The sequence below is a fragment of the Osmia lignaria genome, chromosome 12 (genome assembly GCF_051020975.1).
Source record: "Osmia lignaria lignaria isolate PbOS001 chromosome 12, iyOsmLign1, whole genome shotgun sequence".
In the NCBI taxonomy this organism is placed as follows: domain Eukaryota; kingdom Metazoa; phylum Arthropoda; class Insecta; order Hymenoptera; family Megachilidae; genus Osmia; species Osmia lignaria.
Window position 1 is genome coordinate 4,699,930 of NC_135043.1, and position 23,915 is coordinate 4,723,844.

The following is a 23,915-nucleotide window of genomic DNA, read 5'->3' on the forward strand; positions in this document are numbered from 1 at the left end:
GCTGTCCACCCACCCAACCTTCAACCCTTCTGTTCTCCGCCCTCCCTTACCCTTCTTCGCCCTCGAGAAGCTTCGTTTTACGTTGGGTGACGTGGAACGCGTCACTTGCACCGCGTTCTTCGCGAATGCACGGTTTTAATTAGGCGCTGAATGCGAATTGCACTCGCGGGAAAGGGCTTCTTGTTTTGCTTTAGCTCGAGGCTACTGGAAATGGGTCAGACGCGTGTTTAGGATTATAATTGCTGTCTCCTTCGCGAGATTTCTTTTTCTCTTTATCTAAAGATTTTCATTTATATCGAAGTATTCAGAAATTGTATATCTAGTATCGAATTTTGTGAAATAAATCGATCGCCCTTCGATTTTATAACCATTCGCCACCCTTTCCATCGTTCTCGTTATCTTAACGCTTGTATCCCAGTTCGTACGCTCAGGTGTCCCATAATTTTCTACGTGATCCCATGTGCCACGTGCATGGTACACCCTCGGTCCACCCCCCGGCTATTATCACCAGCAGAGAATGTACACAGACTGGTCATCGGTCGAGGGACAATAGACGATAGCAGGGGTTTTGTTTCGTCCAACTGTCCGTGCTCCTCTCTCGCTTTCCTGGGCCGAATTTCATTTTCCGATAGAACCGGTGACAAACTGCACCGATGGGCTGCGGCGAAACGAGCTTCTCTCTGATTAGAAACGTTGATCGCCGCTGTTGTTGCTATTGTTGTAAGCGTTGGCACGGTTCGAAAGCTTTTCTCTCGACGGACAAGAGTTTCAAATTCGTACGTTGACTTTTATTTTCCTATTTCACTATGATTCTATCTTGTCAGTATTAAGAAAACGTCAAGAGAATTCACCTAACGCTGAATCCTGGACTATTACCCTAGAATTATCTTTGTTCCGCTCGACGGTTTCGAAGAAGGACGAAAAGTAGAAAGGATTCGCGTCTTGTTAAAGAAGATTCGTTCGCCCGGTTGCACTGGGATTGAAGAAGATTGTACCGTAGCGAAAATGGTTCCCGGTCGAGGCATCCAATTTTTTCTCCTATTAATTTCCTCGCGGATCGCTTCGGTTCCTTTAGAAATCAAGCTTCAACGACCAATAAAAAGTAAATCTTTCGTACTTTCATTGCTGTAAATAGTATTAAAAGAAAAGTGAATTTCGTGAAAGTGTAATTAAGAGCTTTAGCGAGTTTAACGTGGCAATCAAGGCGTTTAAATGATTCTTGTTAGAAGTACGGTGTCGGCAGGAAGCTTGTGAGTCAACTTTTTCATAATGAATACCGTTCGCGCAATCCTCGCGAGAAGGGGTCGTTGAAACCGTCGCGCAACTCGGGGGACCAGGGACTTTTCACTTTACTCGAGTAAGCCGAGATTCATCGAGCAAGCAAAAATGATTCTTGCTACTTGGCGAACTTTCGGCACGGCTTTGAGGCTCGAGAGGACGAAAACTCGGCTTCGCGAACGAAGCTGCTCGAGAACATCGATCGGTCCTCGACTTTGTTCCAGTTATTAGACTCTCGATTCGCTCGAGGAGCACGGTTTACCGTGTTCCGCCTGATTCAGGTTTCTTCCGAACACTTTAACGCCACAAGATGCCGCCTAATATACACTCTAACCCCTTTCGCCCCACCCCGAGAAAACATGAAAGAAATGCAATTGCATTTCGTTTTTTATGAGACGCTTACGTTGTAACTAGCGAAATCGAACGAGAAGAACAACTTCCCGAGCTATCTGTTTTTTTTTTTTTTTTTTTTATTTAACAAAGAAAAACTCTTGGGAGTAGCCTTCTAACATTTATTGAAACTACGCTGCTATTAACCCGGTTGTCTTTGTAACCGTGCTCCTGAAACATCCTTTAAAGTTAATGGAAAACAAAATAGAAAAAAATAAAGGAATATGTACGGGGAAAACTTTTCTTTTGTAACTTAAGAATTCCTTGCCGTGCAAAGAAAGGACAATTTGCAGAGTTCCCAAGGATATATCTTTTCTTTTCTTATCCTTTTGTAATCGGACGATGCGCAAAGGAGTTTCGATAGACGCGTGAAATAGTTGGTGCCGGGTTGGGAATAAATTACAGGCTGCGTTCTATTTAAAGGGCGCATTTATACGTGGCAAGAGTAGCGCGAGATTTTAACGAGGGACATTAGATAGGGGTATTAACGCGGCGCTGTCTTTGTTCGTGAAATTAATGAAAAGGTCGGAAATGAAACGACAGGACTTGCCCTGGGATAGTAATTCTCTGTTTATGCAGGGCGATGCACAAATGGAAACCTATGGGAACTTGTCACTACCATATTTTCCAGCCGTAAAATAAACATTAGGTAATGTCGCTAAAAGTATACGAACGATCGGTGATTATTCCCGATACTCGAGCGACTCTCGGCGGTCGCGACAAATTGAAAGATAAAACGGAGGGAACGATTAAGTGTAACTGGGTAAAGAGAAACGAGAGAAGAAACGCTCTTTCGTCGCGATAAGCCTCTCGACGCGAACAGTCGAGTGAAGTTAATTCGATGTTAAAGCAATTCTTATTGTCCCGGCGGACCAGAAAGAGGTCCACTTGAAACCCTCTAGTTGCTTCCCTTCAACGAACAGTGGAACCTCGATCGGTGAGAGAAAGTGGTGGTCAGTGAAATAAATTCGTTTAACCTACCCTTTTGCGGTACAATCTTGATTCTCCGAATTAACACTTAAATTAAGCAATTCGTTAAATTGAAGCAGTAAAAATGTACTTTTTTATAGTAAGAAGAAAAAATTATTAATTCTTGAAATTAGAGTAGAAGATTGTTTAACTTTTTCCAATCAAGATAGATGGATTTAGCGGGCATTAGGGGGGGGGGGGGGGGGGGGGGGGGGGTTGATTTTCACGGGAACGGCGTCGGAAGCAATATTCGTGTCGCCGCTTGTTCACAAATTAATTAACAGCGTGAAGGAAGGGGACACTGAAAGCCGCCGGTTGGAAACTTCTTAGTGCCTTTAATCAACCGTGAGGAACGCGAAGGGGTGAACGAGGACGTTGAACATTCTGTAGGAAACTTAGAAATTCGAGAGCATTTCGAATGGCCTTATGCGAGCATTTTCAATTGCGTAACTTTCGCGAGCCGTATAATTTCCGAATAAACCGTTGAAACTCGAATCGAGCTTCTTACGTCAACGTTTCCACAATTGGGGTTACTCTTTTCAAGCTTACCTGTCTCCGGAACGATCTTGTTGCATATATAAAAATGAGAACATCGTTTGTACGTTAAAGGAACTTCGGTATTTGTCCAATTACCGAGGACGAGTTTTCACCGGAACAGCTGCGACTGCAACTGCAACGATCAATGCTGTTGAAACCAAGAGAACACGAGAAAGCGTAAGAAACTTTTAAGGAAGAACCATGAAATCCTGGTAGATACTTCGACACTCGTTCACGGTGTCGTTCGAGAGGCAGTTGTTGTCCAAGTATCGAAAACAGTGCATTTTGTTCTTATTGTCCGAGGACGAGAAAAGATCGACACAAGGAACTTACCGATAGCTCGAGAAACACACTGGATTACACGTGGTCGAACACGTTATTGAAGCACTCGGATCGCAACGGCTGGCGTCGAAAATAATAGGGAAACTTTCCCCATCGAGCCTAGGATTTATATAGGGCCGTAAATCCTGAAATATCTCCGGGCCAATATGGCATTGGGGTCAAGTATCGGTTACTTAATTCCATGCTCAACCACCCCGTACATTCTACGTTACATTCTATCACGTTTGCTTTCTTTAATTGTAACTCGTGTAATTTGTACTTAATCGGGGTACTTAAAATTGCAAAAATGAAATTTAAGTCCCATTTGACAATTTTAGTTGTTAGAAAAATAACAGTCATATGTAGAATTAGAAAAATAGATTGCGACGCCTGACCTATACTACTTAAATTACTCTTCTCTTAACACTGACGCTATCATTAACCCTTTGAGGATACAGCACTCTTATGCTTGAAATTTTAATACATAGAAAAATAGCAGTCATAGAATTAGAAAAAACTTTGCGACCTCTGACTATACGCTGACCTATACTACTTAAATTACTCTTCTCTTATTAGTGATGCTATTATTAACCCTTTGAGGATAGAGTACTTTAAGGATAGAGATATTTAAGGTAAAAAAAGTAGTAATTCCATCTTTAAAAGCATTTATTATAAATCTTTGCTGTTTACACTTATATTTTGTATCAAGAATATAACGCAATAAGTACAGAATTGACAATTATGTTTGGACACATATATCGATCGTCTGCAAAGGGTTAAATATTAAATTTCTAATCTGTCAACCTTATTCGGGTAATTTTCAATGGAACGGTTTTCAGTAAAACAAAACTAAAACAGCTGTTACCAAACAATGATACGTTTTTTACAACTTTCGAGACAGTAACTTTATCCAACAGCAACGATAAACATCGAAAGTTGGCATCTCTCAGAGGCATCGTTCGCAAAGTTTAGAGGAGCGTCAAAAATTGAAGCCAGTCTCGTACGATCAGAGGAGACAGTCGTCGCGACGCCAACGTCTCGCCGTGCGGAACGTTCGAAAAATATTCTCGTGTGTTCGAAGAGAGAAAGTCAGCAGACCAGTCAGCTTGTTTGGTCACGGTCCGTCGAAGCGTGGAAACCGCGAGAGGATTATCAGAGTGTCTTTAAGGAAAAACGTTATCGGGTTCTTGCCCGGAGTATAAGTATAAGGGTGGCTGTTTTCCGCCGCGAGCAATTGCCTCGAAAAGTTCGCGGATGGCGTCGGCGAAACTTCCCTTCAACTTTCTTTCCCTCTCTTCTTATTCTTTCCCTTTTTCCGTTCGCCGATGCCATGCGCAAGTTGAACCGTTTCTACGGGGCCGGGGACGACCATTTCCGTCTTACCGAAAACTACTCGCGAGCTGTCCTCTTAATCAAATCGTCGTTAAAAAATTTGATTCCTGATGAAATTTGAGAAATATATCTGAGCAGAACTTAACCGAAGTACCGTGTTTCACCGTGTGTATTATTAATGGACTATTTCCGAGCAAATTGCGCAACAACGATCGACAGTCGGTGCGAAACGCCGAGCGTAGAAACGGGATACGACTAATCCGTTGTAGCAGCCCCGAGCGTGTGATACATTGCGGCACAAAGTGTGCCTGAACGGAGCAACCAGATAGCATATTTCTATACACACGAGGATATAGCATAATGCACGAGCACACCCCTCCTAGACAGGAATATTTAATCCGCTTTGGAACGCAAACAAGGATTTTATCGCGGATACATGTACCGACATCCTTCGAGCGTATTAACCGCGACAACGATGATGTGATTTGCAACGCGAATCTGCTCGATTGAACATCCTTTCGTGTAGAATAATTTCAACAAGGAAATTTAACGTATTATATTTCAACCTCGTATCGTTGATGCGAGCCGTCTGTAACATATTTCTTCTCAGCATAGTATAACTTACTGTTATTAAAATGGAAATGGAACGCGATAACAATTTAATTAATTTATTGTTATTAGTAAGGAGAATTATTGAAGAGGCACGTGCCTATTAGAGGTTACATACAGTCTCTTCAGGAACGAGTCGAGGATATCATCTTGACCCGAAGATCCATGGGTAGACTATGCATTCGCTAGTCAGCAGCATTGCTCGACTTGGTTGCTCCGAGAACGCGCGCACGTACACTGGGACGAGAATCGACCGGTTTTTTATACATGCACGAAACTGTGAAAGGGGTTGCAACCCTTCACGGGACACTTTAACCCCGGCGTCGCTTAGCGAAATAGAGCGTCGCGAGTGGCATCGAAATTTCGTGGAGCACGTTTCAATGTTCCGCGAGTGTTTCGCAAGATGATTGCTTTCGTTGCACGAGGAGAGTGGAAATTGCGAGGGTCGATGCTCTTCTGGCGGAGTGGTTCGATAGGCTAGGCTCGGGGTATTTTGATTTCCGACTGGATGCATCTTTTTTATCGCAGAACGAAGAAAATAATGAAACGTAGGGTTTTTAAATTAAAATTTAAAATGATGTGAAATCTTATTCGAACCCTTTCGAAAAGATAATCAATTCCTCGCGTAGACTGTACACCAGGATATCGATCATCCCTTGGTTTCGAGGGTGCACCGATGCACTTAGGATAGCGTTTCGAATACATTGATGTCCAGTGGCGGTATTCCGAGCATCGCTGGTATGTTATCCCACGACAAGGCAATTCGAGCACCCTGCTAGCACCAGGCTTTTCACCCCTCGAAGGGGAGAGAATGATCGAAATTTTCCACGATACTGTGGTCAAGATGTCGATCTACCTTCGCGTGGTATTAAACGGTATGAAACCTTATTTGAAATCATTTTATTCGAAGTAATCACGGTGTATTCGTTCGAAATTCTCATCCTCGATAGATCGTCTGTATAACCGCGACAAAGGATAAAACAGAACAACTTGGAAACGGACAACGAGCATATCGAATGGCGTCCGACAATTAAACGAGATGTTTGCTCAGCGGGTCGCCCGTTCATGAGGTTCTCTTTGTTCCGAGAAAAATGGTAGCTGGAAATAATGCCAGGCCATTATTCAGCATCAAACACCCGCCGCGTGTGACTTACAATATATAAACTAAAGCGCACTTGAAGCGTACAACGTTGACGCAACGTCACCGTCAGCGTTGCGACATAACGCGCATTGACCGTGTGTTAACCGTATAGTCGGTACGTAACGCCGGTCGCTTGTAATTTAACCGGACGTTAACGTTCGAACGCGGGGGCGACGCGACGCAACAACGGACAAAACGATACTCGTTCGTTCGGTACAGTTCGCGTTAATGCCAAGGATATTCGTAATATTCGGAATAGGTTGGGTTCCGGTGATCCCGTTATTACAGGATTACTGCCAATATTACGAATGTCCACGTTTCCGTACGCCGCCATTCTCCAAAACGACCATGACTTTACTAATTGTTACGTGCTACGCGATAGTTAGACCGATACACGTTTGCTTTCCTCCGAGATTATGATAAATCTCCAACTAATTTCCCTCGGACGATAACCACTTACCTTTTCTTACTATGAGCGAGCAAGCACGCTACTCGTTGCGCTATTAGGAAATTTCTTTGTGCCCATTCGCCTTCTGAATATTCCATTCGCGATAGAAATTCGAGGCGTGCGATAAAGGAAAAATATTGTTATGGTTTGCTGGAAAAGTGTACACTATTTAAGAAAAATATATTTTTATCTTATTTTCATGGAAAACGAAGTATCTACCGCGATCGCGGCGCGTTTTGATACACAGAAATGGGATAGAAAAGTGGTGAAACAGGGACAAAGCGAAAGATTCACGCGATACCGATGGCTCGACACAGTTCCAAGGCGAGCTTTGTTCGCGAATCGTTTCGTCACTGGTGAATCCGTTTATTCGGCCATTGATTGCACGGCTAAAGCCTAGAATTGCCCCATTGTTGTCGCTTAGAAATTTGTAAGCTTTCCGTTTACGCCACGAGACCGGTATGTCTAGACTCGGCGCAGTTTCTTTGAATTCATTGTTCTCGTTTTAATGAAATTTTACAAAGGTCCGACCCGACAGCCCTGCATACAAATGTCTTTCATTATTCGCTAACCTTGAGAATGTTGATGTAACAAAGTACGGTTGCAATTAATTAAAAGAAATTGCAATTAAGAGAATCAGTTGTCAGTGAGATTCAACCGCGCCTTTGGAGTCGGAATAATTTCTTTAAAGAGGATATTAATAAATGGACGTCTTGAAATTCTTCATTGTAAGCTGAGAAATTCCTCGCTGACATTTAGAAGAATCAAATCTCGTGGAAATAATCGAGTAATTAATATTAATCGAGTGCGACACGTATCCTGTTCTAAATTTTCCTTAGATTCTTGAAAAGTGTAGCTTACGGTGTTAGATGAACGATATAAAGTGCGTCGTTCGAAATAGCGGGAGGTCAGATCCACCGGTGTTTCCTGTCGAGCGAACACGACAAGAAAAAGGGATTTATCGAGAGGGGTCAGCTGGATATCGAGGCGGAAGCTTGATTGACTGCCGCGTATGGACGATAAACGGGTAAATCGAAGACATCGAGGGGATGCCTCTCAAAAGCCACAATCGGCCGCAATCGAGCCGTCGTTTCCAGGCTTTACGCTCATTTGCTAATCCGTTCGATTTAGCCAGCTTGGCTTCTGCCAGCGTTTCGTGACGATTAACCGTTTTCCTTCTGAACGAGGAAGTTAATGGAGAAAATTTGTTCATTGTGCACGCCCTCCATTGAAACCAGTATCATCATTCTTTGAAACGTTTCACGTGCGTGTTGAAAATTACATTTTCTGGTTATTCTTGATGGAATTGTTGTGTTATCGCGTTGAATGTTTTTTTTAAAATTGTTTTTCCAATGTTTCGTTATTTCTATTGTGCTTATTCAAATATATTACAGCTTTATCATAGAATATAATGGTACACCGGGCAGATCCTTATTAGGTACAAACACAGTACTGTTATTAGGTGTCCGTGGTGCATCAGACGTTTATAGAGGCGTTTCTTAATTAGGTTACTCGTAGCAGGCAGAGGGAAACAATTAGGTCTTGTTCCACTAACAGCAGAACAGAGGTGTCGGAGACGCTTGCCACAGCAATATTGGTTGCTACCTCGAACCGTTCCTAATTTCGTATTTTCTGTTGAAAATTGTTGTAGAAATAATACTGTTCTGTTACAAGTAGACTTTCCAAAATAGAATTATCCGAAATTTCATTCTAAAACAGTACAGAACGTTTTATAAGTTGTCTACTAAAATGAAACAGAACAAAGATAGGATTGTCTGAAATTTAATTTCAGAACGACAAAAAAGAACCCTCAATGCCTCCATTTGCACGCAACATGATAAAAAAAATGAGAAAGAAGAAACTTAAATTCAATTAAAACTACATTTTTCCTTGTAAGACCGATAAAAAGAGTCCGAGTACTGCAAGCTGGTTGGATGGTCCGAAAAAAGGTGCACGTATTCAAGTCAAACTTTTCTCCGGATTAACGTGAACGGCTGGAAGCGCGGATTTCTTTTTCGAAACTTTCCAGGCTCGAAGCAAAAAGCAGAGTAAAAATTTCTGCCTCGAGTTGGCACACTTTCGGCCAGAACTCGTGGCTAAGATTGCCTTATTTTCGCGATGGAAATGTTCGCGACGAAACAGCAACAGTGAAATGGTTTTGAATCTGCCAAAAAAGCTTGTAACCCGAAAATGTCCTTTGGAACTGGCACGAATCGGAGGAGAAAAACTGCAGTTCCACGATATATCTGGTTGTATTACGCTCGTTTATTTAATCGGTAATTCGGTGTGGTTGTTTGCGCACAGATAACGAAACGATTGCGTACGGAATTGGTGGAAAAAAAAGCGAGCCGTTCGAACGATGGTAGATCGGTCAGCGATGATATTTGGAATCGAAAGGATTGTTATATGATAAATTTATGTATTTCGATTAAAGTTTATGGTAGATCCTAATCTTATCGGTGAACGAGGGAAGATAAAGGTAGAATCCGTTGTAGTTGTAATAGGTGGTTGTTAGTGAAATGGCACAGTTCAATGGAACTTCAACTCTAATTGCAAAAGACCTAAATTTTGCACTCTAATTCTACCCTTGCTTAAGTACTTATGAAGACTACTCTCCAAGTGTTACGTTCACTTATTAATTAAATTTTGCTACCTTATTAATCTGAATACCCCTTTACCTTATTTTGAAGTTGACATCTAATTGTTTAAAAAATATTAACATTACATAATGGATAACAGAAATAATTTAAATTTTATAATAAATGCAACATAATTAATATATCAATTTAAAAAAAAAACAAATTTCTAAAATAAAAAAAAAATATAGGAAATGGAGATTTGAACCGGGAACCTTTAGATTTACAGACATGTGTTTAATCGTTTGTATGCGTGTTAGACATACTAGGAGTAATTAACTTGAAATGTTAATATTTACACCATTAAGCAATTAGCCGTCTGCTCCCAAAATGGGATACACGTGCTTGAAGAACTCTGTATAGTGTCAAAGTTTAATTAATAAACGAGCGTATTCCTTTGGGAGCTGCTCTCATTAGCTACTGAAATGCTCAGGTATTCAAATACCTAATCCCACTTAATTCCATTTCAAATCACTATGTCCATCGGTCCCTAAAAACCAGGTAACCGACGTCAAGTATTCATTGGTGTGCCGAAAATCCCATCAAAAGGTTGACCCATCATCCGTCCAGCATCGAACGGGCGAGATGTTAAACGCGGTCGAAAGCTAGGAAATAAATTAAATCCAGCGAGCAGGCCGGGCTGGTCTGCGAAACGAAACGAGGCTGGCTGGTTGACCGGTACATCCGGGGCTTTCGTTCGTTCCCGATCGATCGGCAGGAGTAGCTGCAGGTGGCCACGATGGCCTACACGTTCTCGAATTCCTTGGTGCACGATGGACGTGCGCGTACGCGTGCAATATGTCTGTCTGTCGGACGTATGCATTGGCTCGACGAACTGTCCTCGTTTGTTATTAGGCGAGCTACGTGTATAGGGAGAACCTAACGTCCAGTTGGAACGTAAAGCCCTGCTGATGTTTGCTGGTCAGATGAATGCCGACGCGACCACAATGGTGGGGTCTATCGTTTGATTGAACTCGGATTACAAATTCAATAGAGAAAGTATTTTGTATATTTCTGTAATTTGAATAATTAACACTTCGATGGAAGGTGTTATCCGTGATTTTCACACTTAATCTTTTATGCAGTTATTCGCGTTAACACCTTATCCATGTAAAAGTTATTCGTAGTTTGAACGCGATAAATGAAAGTAGGGATTACCTGGTAATCTCTTTCGTCCATGTATTTTCGAGTGGAAAAAGATGCCTGTAATAATCCGAACGCTTCCATTCCATTACCAGTGGAAGAAGAAGAGGTAAAAGTTCGCCGGAAACGGGCATTAAGAATGGCGAAAGTATTGTATTGAAATTGGACCCATCCAGATAATCCGAACTTACGGCCACTCTTTCAAAGTTTTTCCTCCTAGCTCGTTACAACGATCGCTTTCTGTTCTCTGTACCACGAACAGAACTTCCGTGGCGATCGCAAATCCACTTTAGGTCACTGATCGTCCCGTATTAAAGCTACTGTGGAATATTTCTGTAATTGTTGAAACGTTGCTAGGAGATTGAATAGAAAAATGGCTATTGTAGCTGAAACTTGGACACTGGGATCAAAGTTGCAGCGATCATCTCTGGATAGAACGAAAGGGTAGCTATGGATGCAGAAGGGAACGTCTTCCCTTTGTTCCATCCTCGACAGTTTCTCCTGATCTACGCGATGCTCGCTCGAACAGCTACGAATCTCCAAGCGAAGCACGAGTCGACGAATTCTACGGAGCTGAAAGTCGCTCCTGAATTCGTCGATTTGCTTCTTTGTCGTCTGCCGGTCGCATAGTCGATAGGAATTACAGTGGCAGCGTCAATATTGAATCGACTGGTCGATAGTTTGCTGAGACATTTTTCCGTCGAGTCTCCTGGTGCGATGATGATCGCGAGTCGCGAGTGTGTTTCACGTAAACATCGCTCAGTCACGATAAGTCATCCTGAGTGATAAGGCTTCGGATCATTTCATTTTTGATAGGATATTTAGGTAACACGTTGAGGATTGCTCGTTAATTAAACTCTGTTACCGTGCAGATCATTCTTAATTATCTTGCCATATTTTGCCATTTCATATTTGACAACATACAGCGCAATTAATTTTGGCAATAATTTTGCTTTTATAAACCTTGACTGTGACGTTTTAAGGGCACCTATTTTCGAGGTAGCCAACGAAGAACTAGAGGAAAAAAGACATACGTACACGGTTGGTCCAGCGGTGTTTTCACCGCCTGGCTTCTTTCATTTCAAGTTATTGCGAAGCCAAAGCGACAAACTGCCACGGCCAGTTCACGAACAACAATTCGAGCGTACTCGGAAAATTTACAGGGTCTACCGTTTCGCGGTGACAGCAGCGAGCTTCTACCAGCCGCTCCCTTTATGGCCTGTAAATATGCTGTCTAGGAAGTATAAAGTGCCTATTACGCGCGATCAATAACAAGCACGTTCGACTTTTCACGTATCACGGTCACGAAGAGTGGTCATTAATTTCTCTAAGTGGCACAACTTGCCGCGATACGATAGCCAGACACGAATCGTCACGCTTTGTCGACTTCCACCACTGAATTCATCGTATGTTTATTTATAAATATTTCATTTCTGTGATAACTTATCGTTTCCAGGAAATCGACGCGTGTTTATAATATAGACTACGGAGAACAATTGATTTGAATAATTCTATTGAATCGTAGTTATTTATTTCATTTAGCGACAGTGTTTTGTCGGGAAACTATTCGAAATTTAGTTAAATCCATGAATTCATTGTTGTACGAATATTACAACGATATAGAATTAATTATTTGCTTACTAATGCGCGATCACTCCTATTGTACTTGCTTTAATTATATCATATTACGAAGATATACAATGCAGTTCCGTCGAAAGCGAACAGCTTGCGGTTCTGCGTTCTCCAACTATAATCAATCAGATTAATTAAAATCTAGCATTGATTCTGATAATAGCTTGCTAACTGTATAACGCACGAGCATGATATCCCTGATATCGAATATTCGATAATTCGCGTATAAGAAACACGATGCAGGATTGAAATTAAAATTCACCCTCTAAAATAAATATCTGTAGAGATATTACCCGTGCGTACACAATTAACCGAGCGATTAAACATATTCAAGTGAAATAAGAACCCACTCGAACACGCAAGTGCTCGTTAGGAAGTAACGAATAATGGATCTCTATATTTGCCCAAGTAATTTTTATAATTAAAATAATCCATGAATCTCAAGTTTCTCTCCGCTCTCCGCAATTCGAGCAGATTCAATGCTCTAGCCACATTTTCCTCCTAAACGTTCGTTGTTTCTTCTTAGATTAAACAGTAATTTCTCTGCTGGATCTGCTTTATCTTTTAATTCCCTTAATTTTGCCTCTTCGAATAAACGTATTGAAACTGATAGATATTAATATCTTACCTATAGAATTTTCTTTGGATTTCTTTTTTTATCTCCTAATTATGCGATTACATTGAATTCGCGGTGCCAGTCACCGGTGACTAGACCCCGCAGCATTCGGCGTGTTAAACGTGAAACAAGAGAACGGGGTTGAACAGGAGGCTCTGTCGTTTCCATGGACACGACCGTGTCGTTGGCTTAGGATCGGCTTTTCTCTGGCTGCATTTTCATACCTCGCCCAGTGCATGGGCCTCCACAGTGCACACACGCATTCAATATGGTCACCCCGATGTCCTGGTGGCCGACAAAGCGAAAATTCTCGGCTAATTACGGGGCGGAAGAGAGGCGAACGCGTCTCGCGTAACTGAACTTTCCTGCCCGGCCAACAAATAATAACTTCAGCTCGGTTTTCGTAAAAAGAAAGAAAACGGCCGGAACGAAGATGGGAAGGATCGTAAAGGTAATATTCTAGCCGCGCGAAATCTCTGCGAGAAAAGTTAGAAATGTAATCTCGCTGTAGGTAAATGCGTCCGTGCGAATGTGTTGCTCGCGGATACAAATTCACTGAAAACTTGGCGAATCCAATTTTACCAGACTGAATATTTCTTTCCGGTACACCTGTTGTTTTTAAGACGCTAAGGGTACGAGTATCGGCGAACCAAATGGCTGATTATGAACTATGAAGTCTGATACGAATTTATAACACAAGGGTAACACAAAATAACATTTATGGTACATCAATTGAAGAATAAAGTGTAATAAATTAATATAAATAATAATAAATACAAGTGACGTAAGGGAGACAATTGATAAGCATGAATATCAGTGGTAAATAAAAATTTAAGTAGTATAGGTCAGTGTATGGTCAGACACGAGTATTCGCAGGGTTCTGATACAAATTAATGACATAAAATTACAACCAAATAGCAATTAAAATACATCATTTTAAAGTTTAAGGTTTGAGGAAAATGACTGTATAAACATTTCGTCAACATTCTTGATACAAAATGGTTGATTCTTCAAATGAATAGAAATAGTTCATTTTCGTCTTACAATGAATAGCTCCAGATGTCATAACAACTCGAAACAATGAAACGCTCTATAGATTAAGTGACTTCCCATTTTCAACACTTTCTCCGTTTGCACGGAAACAATGGCGCTCTTCTCTTTCAGCGATTCCTCACGAAGTGAAAGAGGATCGAGTCACGCGAGCAAACAGAAAATCAGCGTTGCTTTTGGCTCGGATATGAGCAATAAACGCGCATTTCTATGAGCTCGGTGAGCCTTAGGTATCATTTTAAATCCGATTGCGAGTATTCCAGTCTTATCGGGAAGGATATATCTGTTAGAAGCGTAGATATCATTCGAGGAGGATCAGATTCCTCGGAGAGCCACCGTCCAATGCATCGTACTTTATTCATTTCTGAATACGTCAGCTTCGTGTTAAGCCGGGATGATACGTTTCACGTTCTCCTGAATTTCACGACTTTTTACCTTCCTGACGTACAGAGAATTATCCGAAGCAATTGAATTGGTGAATTTATTGATTGCTAAAGTTTTCACGAGAAACAGTATTCGAACGGCAATGAGAATTTCAACGAGATGAAACAGAATATTAGGCACGTTTGATATATTGTTGACTGTTTAATTAGAACGGTAATTGAAACGTCGAATATAATCGAAGTACGGAAACGAAAACCGGTTATTATTTCGGAAATTGCGCGGACCAAAGTTTTAATTGATCGATTACTATACTTGGTCAACGAATCGGACTGGTATCGATTGTCGTCCATCGCAGTCTTGCGACGGTACTTCCGCGGAGGTGGCCTTCTCCTCCGCTTTGCACGGCTCATTTTTCTCGAATGAAACTAATTTCGCGGCTCTGCCCGTCCTCCGGTATACAATTTTTCCAACTAAGCTGCATCGAGTTTTCCCTCGACGGCGTTTCGCGTCGTTTTTCTTCGCGTTACCTTCTCGGTATCGTGAAAAAATCTAGCGGAAAAGACGTTAAATGCTGGTGCTCCATTAACCACCTACCATTGCGTTATCTTTATCGCCGCTAGTTTGTTGCAAAGATCATGGAATTGCAGTCGAAACGCCAGAGAGCACAGAATTTTTCACTGATTTTCATTATTTTCGTATCTCTCAACTGAAATTGAAGCAATTTCTGCATTTACATTTTTGACAAAATCACAAAAATATAACAAGTCGTAAACAAATTGCTACGAACAAATAATGCATTTTTAAATACCTTTAGTTACTGAAATACATAGTGAAAAATGAATATAAACGGCTCTGTGAAATTCATGGCAGCAGATGATACCCTACAGAAGACGAGGCTTTTATTCCCCGAACTTTCAGGTATTTCATTCGCCAATTGTTATTCCATGGACATAGACAGGGTTATTTGTCCCTTTCCTCTCTATTGTGCTCCAGATTTATTCTCTGCAATATTGACGCGCGTTTTTAAAGTATTCCCCGGTATATCATGCCAGTCTCGCGTTTGATAACCTCAACTCGTATAAAACATTCACCGTAGCAATATTTTATGTGAATTTTCGAGTGCTCTCGTCCGCTATCGCGAAACGCCGAGAAATATTCTGGCACCGGCTCTAGAATCCTGGCAAAAGCGTTTCGGAATGCTCGTTCTGAGACGACTCGATGTCGTTCCAGTTTTTAATCATATTTGTTCTACTACCTATAAAATCCATCGAATTCCTCTCCTTTCGACAAATGATAATTCATTTATTAATGTAGAAGATTATAAACATTCTCAAGGCAAATTTTACACAGATAAGTAAATTGCAAATACTTCGGTAATTCTTCGACAATTTAACAAAAGATTAAAAAAACATTATGCACGTGGGAGACATTTCCAAGATCTCTTTGAGTGCAGGAAAGAATCGAAGAGACAGGTTTCCATCAGAACCGTGAAATTGACGAATATAAAAAGCTTTCTCTGCCGGTTAATCGGACCAGACGAATGTTTCCGTCGATTCAGTGGCTCCAGGGTAAATGTTTTTCTCCCTCTCGAGTCACATCGACCTCGAAGAAGAGCTGAACGGGTTCCTCGGGTGTTCCTTTGTGCAGAAATGTCCCCTTTGTTCTCGCGTTTCGTACCGATGCGATGCAACGAAGTTCAAAAGGAGGATTCTCACGATTCGCCGTAGTGCAATTCATTGTGCCGGGGAATAATCCGGCTGGGAAGACGCTCCGATTCATTCGGCATAGTACCCGGCTTCCTGTTGATACGGAATTTATATTTCATGCACCGGCGGCGTCCGTTGTCTCGATGTTCCATCAACTCCCATTAATCCTCAGGATTCAGCTGGCCGCGATTGTTTCGAACGAACATCCCCGACGCGTTTCATCTTTCTATCGAGACGATCGCGAGAATCGATAAGCTTTCGGCTGATCTTTTACCAAAAAGATTATGCTAAGTTTCGTTTCTCCTTTCATTTCATTATTATTTTACCTTAACAGCTACCTACTCTCTGATTCGTGTTACATAGAGAATTTATAAATTTATCCAGACCCATTAAACCGATAAATTTCAATTAAATTCTCGTCGTTTCGCTAATGCATGCAATTCGCCGTTTTAGAAAAGCTGTTTCACGAAGATACTGTGAACATTATAATTAAATTACCCGTCAAAAACCCTATCTCGATATTCTCTTGCAAGCATTGTTGTGTAATGAATATTTAATAATATATCCAGCGCAGTTTGACGTGTGTGTATTTGGAGAAGACACGGCAGGGATTTTCACTCGTAAACGATTTAATTAAACGATCCTATCCGCTGCGAAACTTTCGCATAAATTATCGTTCTCGAATTTTCTCGTTAATCTGCAATAAATAGCATACTCGATACAAATAACGAGGTAAATTCAGCTCGTTCGTCGAGCTGCTGTTTGATCAGAATTAGCCGGCATTATTCGACGAGGGATTATCGATGAATTTTAACGCTGTAAACTTTCAGATTTCTCTTCTTATATTTTCCGATTAACGCACCAAGCACGATCTTCGATAAAATATTTCTCTCAGAGAACCGTATTCGGTTACGATCGTATGGTTGTTGGAAATTTAAGAACAAGCAGTGAAAATTCATACGCGAACGAAACTGAAACACCATGAAGAGTATATGAAACGGTCATCGTTACATACCGTGCAAAATTGTCGAGTCAATTTACATTCGCAAAATCAACTGTGAGAAGTGTCTCAGCGAACTGCTGTTGACTTATTTCAACGAACGTACGGTTCGTTAACCCTTCCGAAAGGTGTCTGCTTATTAAATTGTAAAATTACTAAACTAGCTAAATTATTAAACTGGCTCTAGACACTTAACTTATCAGCCCAATTCGAGCATAAAATGCAATTTGAAATAACAAACCTCTAAACACTATCGATAGCGGACAGAATCAATTTCATTGAACAAAAAGCTAAACGTAAAATATTAACATCGAGAAAATAACATCCATTTATCGATGATCATCGTTAAGAGGAAAATCCATGGATTACAAACGAAATAACCGTATAATAAAAATTTATGCCTGCTCCGGGCAGCCTGTATGTTAGCTTTCGATATTTCAAATATGTGTTATATTCCACCTATGATCCATCATGGAATTTATTAAAGCCTCATTTTACGAGGCAATTAAATATTGGACGCGTTTATACGAAAAGTGCCGAGTTGAAAACAAAATATCGTCTGTGGTGTTTGTACAACAGGCGAGATTTATACGTCCCTTTTTCCAATGGATAAATTCATGATAAATGCGGCGCCGATTGACGATGGCAAGTTTTACAATATTCTCTGTAGAAGAATAATATTATCGTTATTAAAATTGTCGCTGATGGCACGCGTTCGCGTTAATACTTTCATCGCAGTCCATTCGATTATATTATCTCGAATCGACAGATAATGCGTTCCCGTCGTTTTCCTACCGTTGTTTCGTCTGATAGACGAAAGTTAGACAGTTCGAATCCACCTTTGAAACATGTAAATGCATTTTCGACAATTTCTCGATGAATTTTGTGTGTACTAATTTTATGGAGACTCGATTTACTTGGGAAAAATGAAATTTCCACTTTTCGACGTTCGCGCCGGGAAGTTTGCGAATTGAAAGTTTTTACAATCTGCATGGATTTATACATTTTTATTTCTTTTTCTCAATCAGCGAATGTTTGTAACGTTTTTAGAATAAAAATCTTTTAAATTTGAAAATTCGCGAGTTTCATAACTTCGAATATTTAATTAATATAATTGAATGAAAGAATTTCTTCGCGATTTCATTTGCCTGAAATTCACGTTATAGTAGAGCTATTATCCTCCGAATAGGACTACCAATGTTTCATTCAGGGTCAAGATCATCTTTCGTGATATCACGCGGCCAGAGGGTTTTCCACGTGTCACGTTAATCATCGTCCCGGCTCAACTCTGCTCGATAAAATCAGCTTCGAAGAGCTAGGCTTGTCCGCTTCTCTTACCTGCTGATATTATCGATTGCAGCTTTGGTGTGCTTCTGGCTGCCGCGACAGCCGTTTACATACGCGTTGCCCGCGATATGACAAACAGCATGACGCCCCAACGACGCTCGCCGCTTCCCCGTGTAATGTACGGGGTTCGTTGATACGCGGCGAGACGTCAGAACTGCTTTTCCTGCTCGACTGCGGCTTTCCAGTTTCCAACCGTCTGTCACATTTTAATCTACCAATGAAATTATCTTCCAATTTATTTCGTTCGAAAGAAAAAATATTTCAAAGAGAAGTTTATTTTGTTTCAAGAGAAACATTTTGTTAGGGGTGTCTTATTTTGAATATTGTTACAATATAAATAACACCGTGAAAGAAAATTTGTCTTCACCTTGTATTTGTGTAACAGATTTCAACAGGGAGCCCATCTCGGCAAGTGTATTTGTCTATTCGATGCTTTGCCGGAGTCAGGATAGAACAGATAGCGGATAGGCAAAAAGCGACGGATAACAGAACACGTAAAATCGATCCGGTCGTCCAAAACGAGCAAAAAGGGAAGCACTAACAGCCTGTAGGTCCGTGTCGAACGCCACCAAGGGCCTGCTGAAACAAGCTCGAATATCAATAAACCAACGATGGACCGTGATCATATTTCACCGGTGACAGAAAGTGCGAATTCGAAACGAGAATTCCTCTAGCGTCCCCGTTCTTCCTCCCTTCCGCGACATTCCTATTCATTTTCCTACTTTGGGAATCTGACAAAAATCGTTACGAATGATAGACGTTGGCTCGATAATGCCTTTCTCCGGCGTGGGCGGCGCGGCTTCTTTTCCGATATTCCCGATATGACACGTCTCGACGAATCTACAGGGGTGAATATGCAGCTTGGAAGGGAAAGAAGAAGAAATCGTCGGGGTAAAAGTCACCGCGACGACGAACCTTACGCCCATTTCCCGCCCCGAATGTTTCGCGTTTCCTTCTCTTTGTAAAATTCTTTGGAACACCTGTACTCGACGAGAATGGATCATCTAATTTTACGCAAAGAGCTTCCGCGCGAAGAAGATCCAAGCGTTCTGTCTCCCAGTCATATTGCTTTTCCATCAACTTCAAAAGGTTAAATTTACCAGAAAAGAAAATTATTCCACGTGGTTTTAGTCGAGTCTAAGATAATATCTACGCGAATATCGTGGGCATTAATGTTTTTAATTACGCTCGTTCGTCGTTTAATGGGCACAATTTCAAAATTTCACAATTTTCACATAATGGTACAAATTCAAAGAAAAGCACGGTCAGTCTTGGATCTGTAATCACTGTCCCAGGGCAGGCGTGTCGTTATATTTCTACCGTGTCGTTAATTATTGACACACGCTACTTAATTTCACCATTGTGAACACGAATACAGCCCATTAATTACACGATCTCGATATTACAGGTATTAATACATCGTTTCGTTAATTACTGACTCGGACCATTCAGGTTGATCACATCGACCGATTAAACTCAGTTTATACTACTTGGCCTTCGTTTCCTCGCTCGAACACGCTCGGAATAATCGCACCGCGTGTGTTCACGCACGCTTTATCGTTCATTACCGGCCAACCTCCGTCGGGACTTTATCGTATACGGGAAACAAAGCACGCACGAGAAAAATCTCTGGAAAATGTTCGGGAACGGCTGGCAACGTTGTGTCTGAACACGTTAAGCGTATTACCCTACCCTGGGGCTCGGTTTACAGCCAATTGCTTGAATCTCCTTTCGTTCTGTTTCTCGTATGCTTATAGGAACCTGGCTAAAGGATCAAGAACATAGACTCCGTGTACTTGGAATGATAAAAATATGCTGTTTAGTATTCTCATAGGGTAGAGGCTTTTTTCTGGAAGTATAAGAGATGAATTCGTTTTGGGAGATTTTCTATAGGGATTTGGGTAACGAAAGTATGAGTTATGCCTTCTAGAACGAAGTTTACTGAAAATCCATACATCAAAAAAATAATGGAAATAGAGATACGATACTATCATTAGATATTATCGACAAATAGTATCACAGCGAGATTAGAAACTTGATTCTGGAATCGATGCGATTAAACCCGTTTCACGCAATAAATAACAAACGTTCGTTCTGGCCAACAATGAGCCCTTTGTTCGGCGGCTTGTCGCCGCGTTTGTTGCTCGAACACACAATGCTCGTTTATTTCGAAGATAACGCGTCGAACGGAGCAACAATGTTTTCGATGTCACGAGTATTGCCTTCCAGGAACGAGTTACCATTTTCTGTGCCTTCGTCTTTAACCTTAGGTACAAGAGGGTGTCGTTATTTGGATCATTAACTAGTCGAAGGGACCGGGGTAAGAGGGGTCGACAAGTTTCCTTTTACTTTCTCTTTTCGCGGCGGTAGGTTTAGGGGGTGCAAGTGGATACGATGAATTTTTCAAGCTACGAGCTTTGATCGAAGAGCTTGCCTTGTTCAAAGGAAGTGTACGGTCGCACGTTTTTGAAAGCTTTTGAAAGGAGGGATTTTTTTTATAGTTAACACCAGTTGCATGCGAAAATGAGTCTTGTAGAGTTAAATACAGGGGTGCATACTGGAGGGTTATTAATCTAATACGCGCAGCTTGCGTTTCAGTTCATCGAGTTTCATGTTTCTGTGTGCCTGTCTGTTTCAGTACCGATATCGCACATTGTAGCACTGGTCGGCGATCCCACGTATCTTCCTTGCGACATATCAACCACCCACGAAGGGGATTCGGTGCATCTTGTGCTCTGGTATCGGGAGGATCTTGGTACATCGGTTTACAGGTAAGATGGGAATCGATATGCATACAGAGTGCATCGGAAATGCATTTGAGAAATTACAGTGAAGTTTAATTAAAAGTTTCTTTATGAAAATATCAACTTCAGAGAGATTTATATTACTCTGACATTGCAATTGGCGAAAGAGGATTCAACAGGGTAAAACTAATTACAGATCTATATTATTCGGCAAATTATTCAGGTTACAACGAAAACCGGGCAGCTTCATGGATATTTCAAGCGTAGCTTTGCACGGGCATTTCGCGCGAAGAAGCTTATGCCATGCCACTTTTGAAACTGTAGCGTGAACCTTAAAATGGGCCAGCGGAAGTTTGCATTTAAAACCGCCCCGATTCATTCGTATTCCCGCGGGACTTTAATTTATTCAGCACGCGTCGCTCGGACTCAGCGTCTATCCGTTCGCGAGACCGGCCAGCCGGCAGCGTTAATTAAAATAATTATGATAATATTCAGCGGAACCGTCTCTCGCAGCTGCGTTTCGCACAGAAAAATCTCGAAATAACACTAACGAGCGAAAGGATTCGTGCGTTCGACGATCTTCAAACGATCCTTCGACCAACTTGGATTTTAATCATTAACTCTTTATCCGTTATTTTTCAGCGTCGATGCGAGAGACCGCGATTTCGGTATCGCAGAACGATGGTCGGACGACTCGGTGTTCTCGAACCGAGCTTACTTCATGCCGGACAAGCAACCGGCGGAACTCGGGGTGGACCACATCAGGGAAGAGGATGCGGGTATCTACAGGTGTCGCGTCGATTTCCAGATCGGTCAAACACGAAATTCCAAGGTCAATTTAACGGTCATAGGTAAGTCGATCCTCTATTTGACCTATACTTTGACATTCTCCAACTTGCGGCTAGAAATATTGTCCTGAAGTAGTAAACAGATTTCCCTCCAGATGAAAGAATAAAAACAGATCCGTCAGCTTTCGTTGGAAAGCGTGTATCGTGTTTGAAATCTCGGAGAAATCCGTGTTCCCGTATAAAGAACTCTCGCCGACGATAGCTGCTCGATAAACGCGTTTGTTACGCGTGGAAGTTCGACGGGGAATATTCTTTCCCAACTACCATTTATAAGACTTAAGATACGTTTGTATGGAAAGCACGATGCTGTTGGATTCGGTTTACACGTTCGCCAGACGAGTGAAAAACGTTTGGAGAAAATATTTCGCTGACCGCTATCGGCCGGTTTCCACTGGAACGAGGAAAATATATCAAGATGAAAAGTATGCCAGCTGGAGAGCGTCAGACAATAGCGTACATGCGCGGCGGCGCCGGCGACTGAGCATTCTCAAGGGGTTGCACGCGTTTTATCTGATCGTTGCATCGTTGCATCGGTGCAGCGGTGCACTTCAAGTTTTTAACAGCTATCCTTCGCACAGGCTATTTATCCAACCGCGTTTCAACGAGGGATCACAAAGGGACGAGTGAGGACTCGACACGATTTTTCCACGACAATGTAACTAGGAAATTACGTGAATTTCCCTAGGTTACATAAACGTAATTGATCTTGCACTAATTGCAATTTGCAAATGATAATTATGCAATCTGTTATTGCTAAGAATGTTACGTAAAAGTGCAGAAATTTTTATGCAGTCATCACCACCGCATGAAAGTATATGTCGATGCAAACGGTTCCAAGGAATTTTCGTTATCAAGAAACGTAGCAAGTATCTAGCACCTCGTTCGCCTCCTTCTCTCATTTTTGCTTTGATTTCCATTTCCTGCGTGGCGGGTGGATAAGAAGAAATCGACGTCGAGGCGCAGGTACGAGCAGATCGATTGGCATGGTTCGTGTGTGACGTAATTTGCAAACGGTGTCCTTTCAGCCATTTTTCATACTGAAATCGAGCGTACGACGTTGCGATCGTGCGTTGCGTAACACGCTCTCGAGCTACCCGAGCTTTGAAGTTTCAGTCTTAGAAGCTTAATGCCTGAGAAATAACGGTGAGCTTACGTAATTTCTCAGAGAGACGTTTTAACGGCATAAAAATCGTTCGAAACATCGATTATACATTGAAATAATTTGTAAAATTTTCATCATGTTCAAGGGAATTTACTTTAATTTTAACATGGACAATTTTCACCTCCTCGAAACAGGAAGTTTCAGAATATCATGAAAATTTATTTAAGTAAACTTTCGAAAATGAACATCCCTTGAAGCTGAGAGAAGGAATATTTGATCGAAAGGAATTCTAAATAATAGACTAATTCTCAAGCACTTCGTGCTACTATAAAACACTACCTTTCTAGTTTACGATTTTAAACATCGCAGTAAGGAAGCAACGAAGAGTAACGCGTAGGCGAAAAGGAACCGAGCGAAGGTGCGAGAGGGTAGTAAAAGTTTCACTGGCTGTTTCTGGAACTTCTTCGACGTTCTATCGTGCACCTTCCGGTATGCCGTTTAACGCGATGACAGGACATTACCAGCCAGCGAGAGGAAATAACCACGATTCCTCGGGAGAGCGTGGTAAAAGCACGCAGAATGTCGACCGACCAACCAAACGATTCGGCAGAGACGAACGGAACGGAAGAGAATGGCTGTTAAAGGGAAATAGTGAAGAAGAAGCACCATCAAGTGGAAGAGG

The 23,915-nt window shown here is 41.5% G+C and overlaps 1 protein-coding gene across 1 annotated transcript in view; it reads left to right on the plus strand.

Annotated features, from left to right (window-relative positions):
* LOC117602717 (neural cell adhesion molecule 2) overlaps nucleotides 1–23,915 on the plus strand; it is a 141,307-nt gene that overhangs the window by 74,370 nt on the left and 43,022 nt on the right. The window contains exons 2-3 of the mRNA XM_034321050.2: nucleotides 21,178–21,310; nucleotides 21,926–22,134. Coding sequence (XP_034176941.1) covers nucleotides 21,178–21,310; nucleotides 21,926–22,134 — 342 coding nt within the window. The remainder of the gene's footprint in view (nucleotides 1–21,177; nucleotides 21,311–21,925; nucleotides 22,135–23,915) is intronic.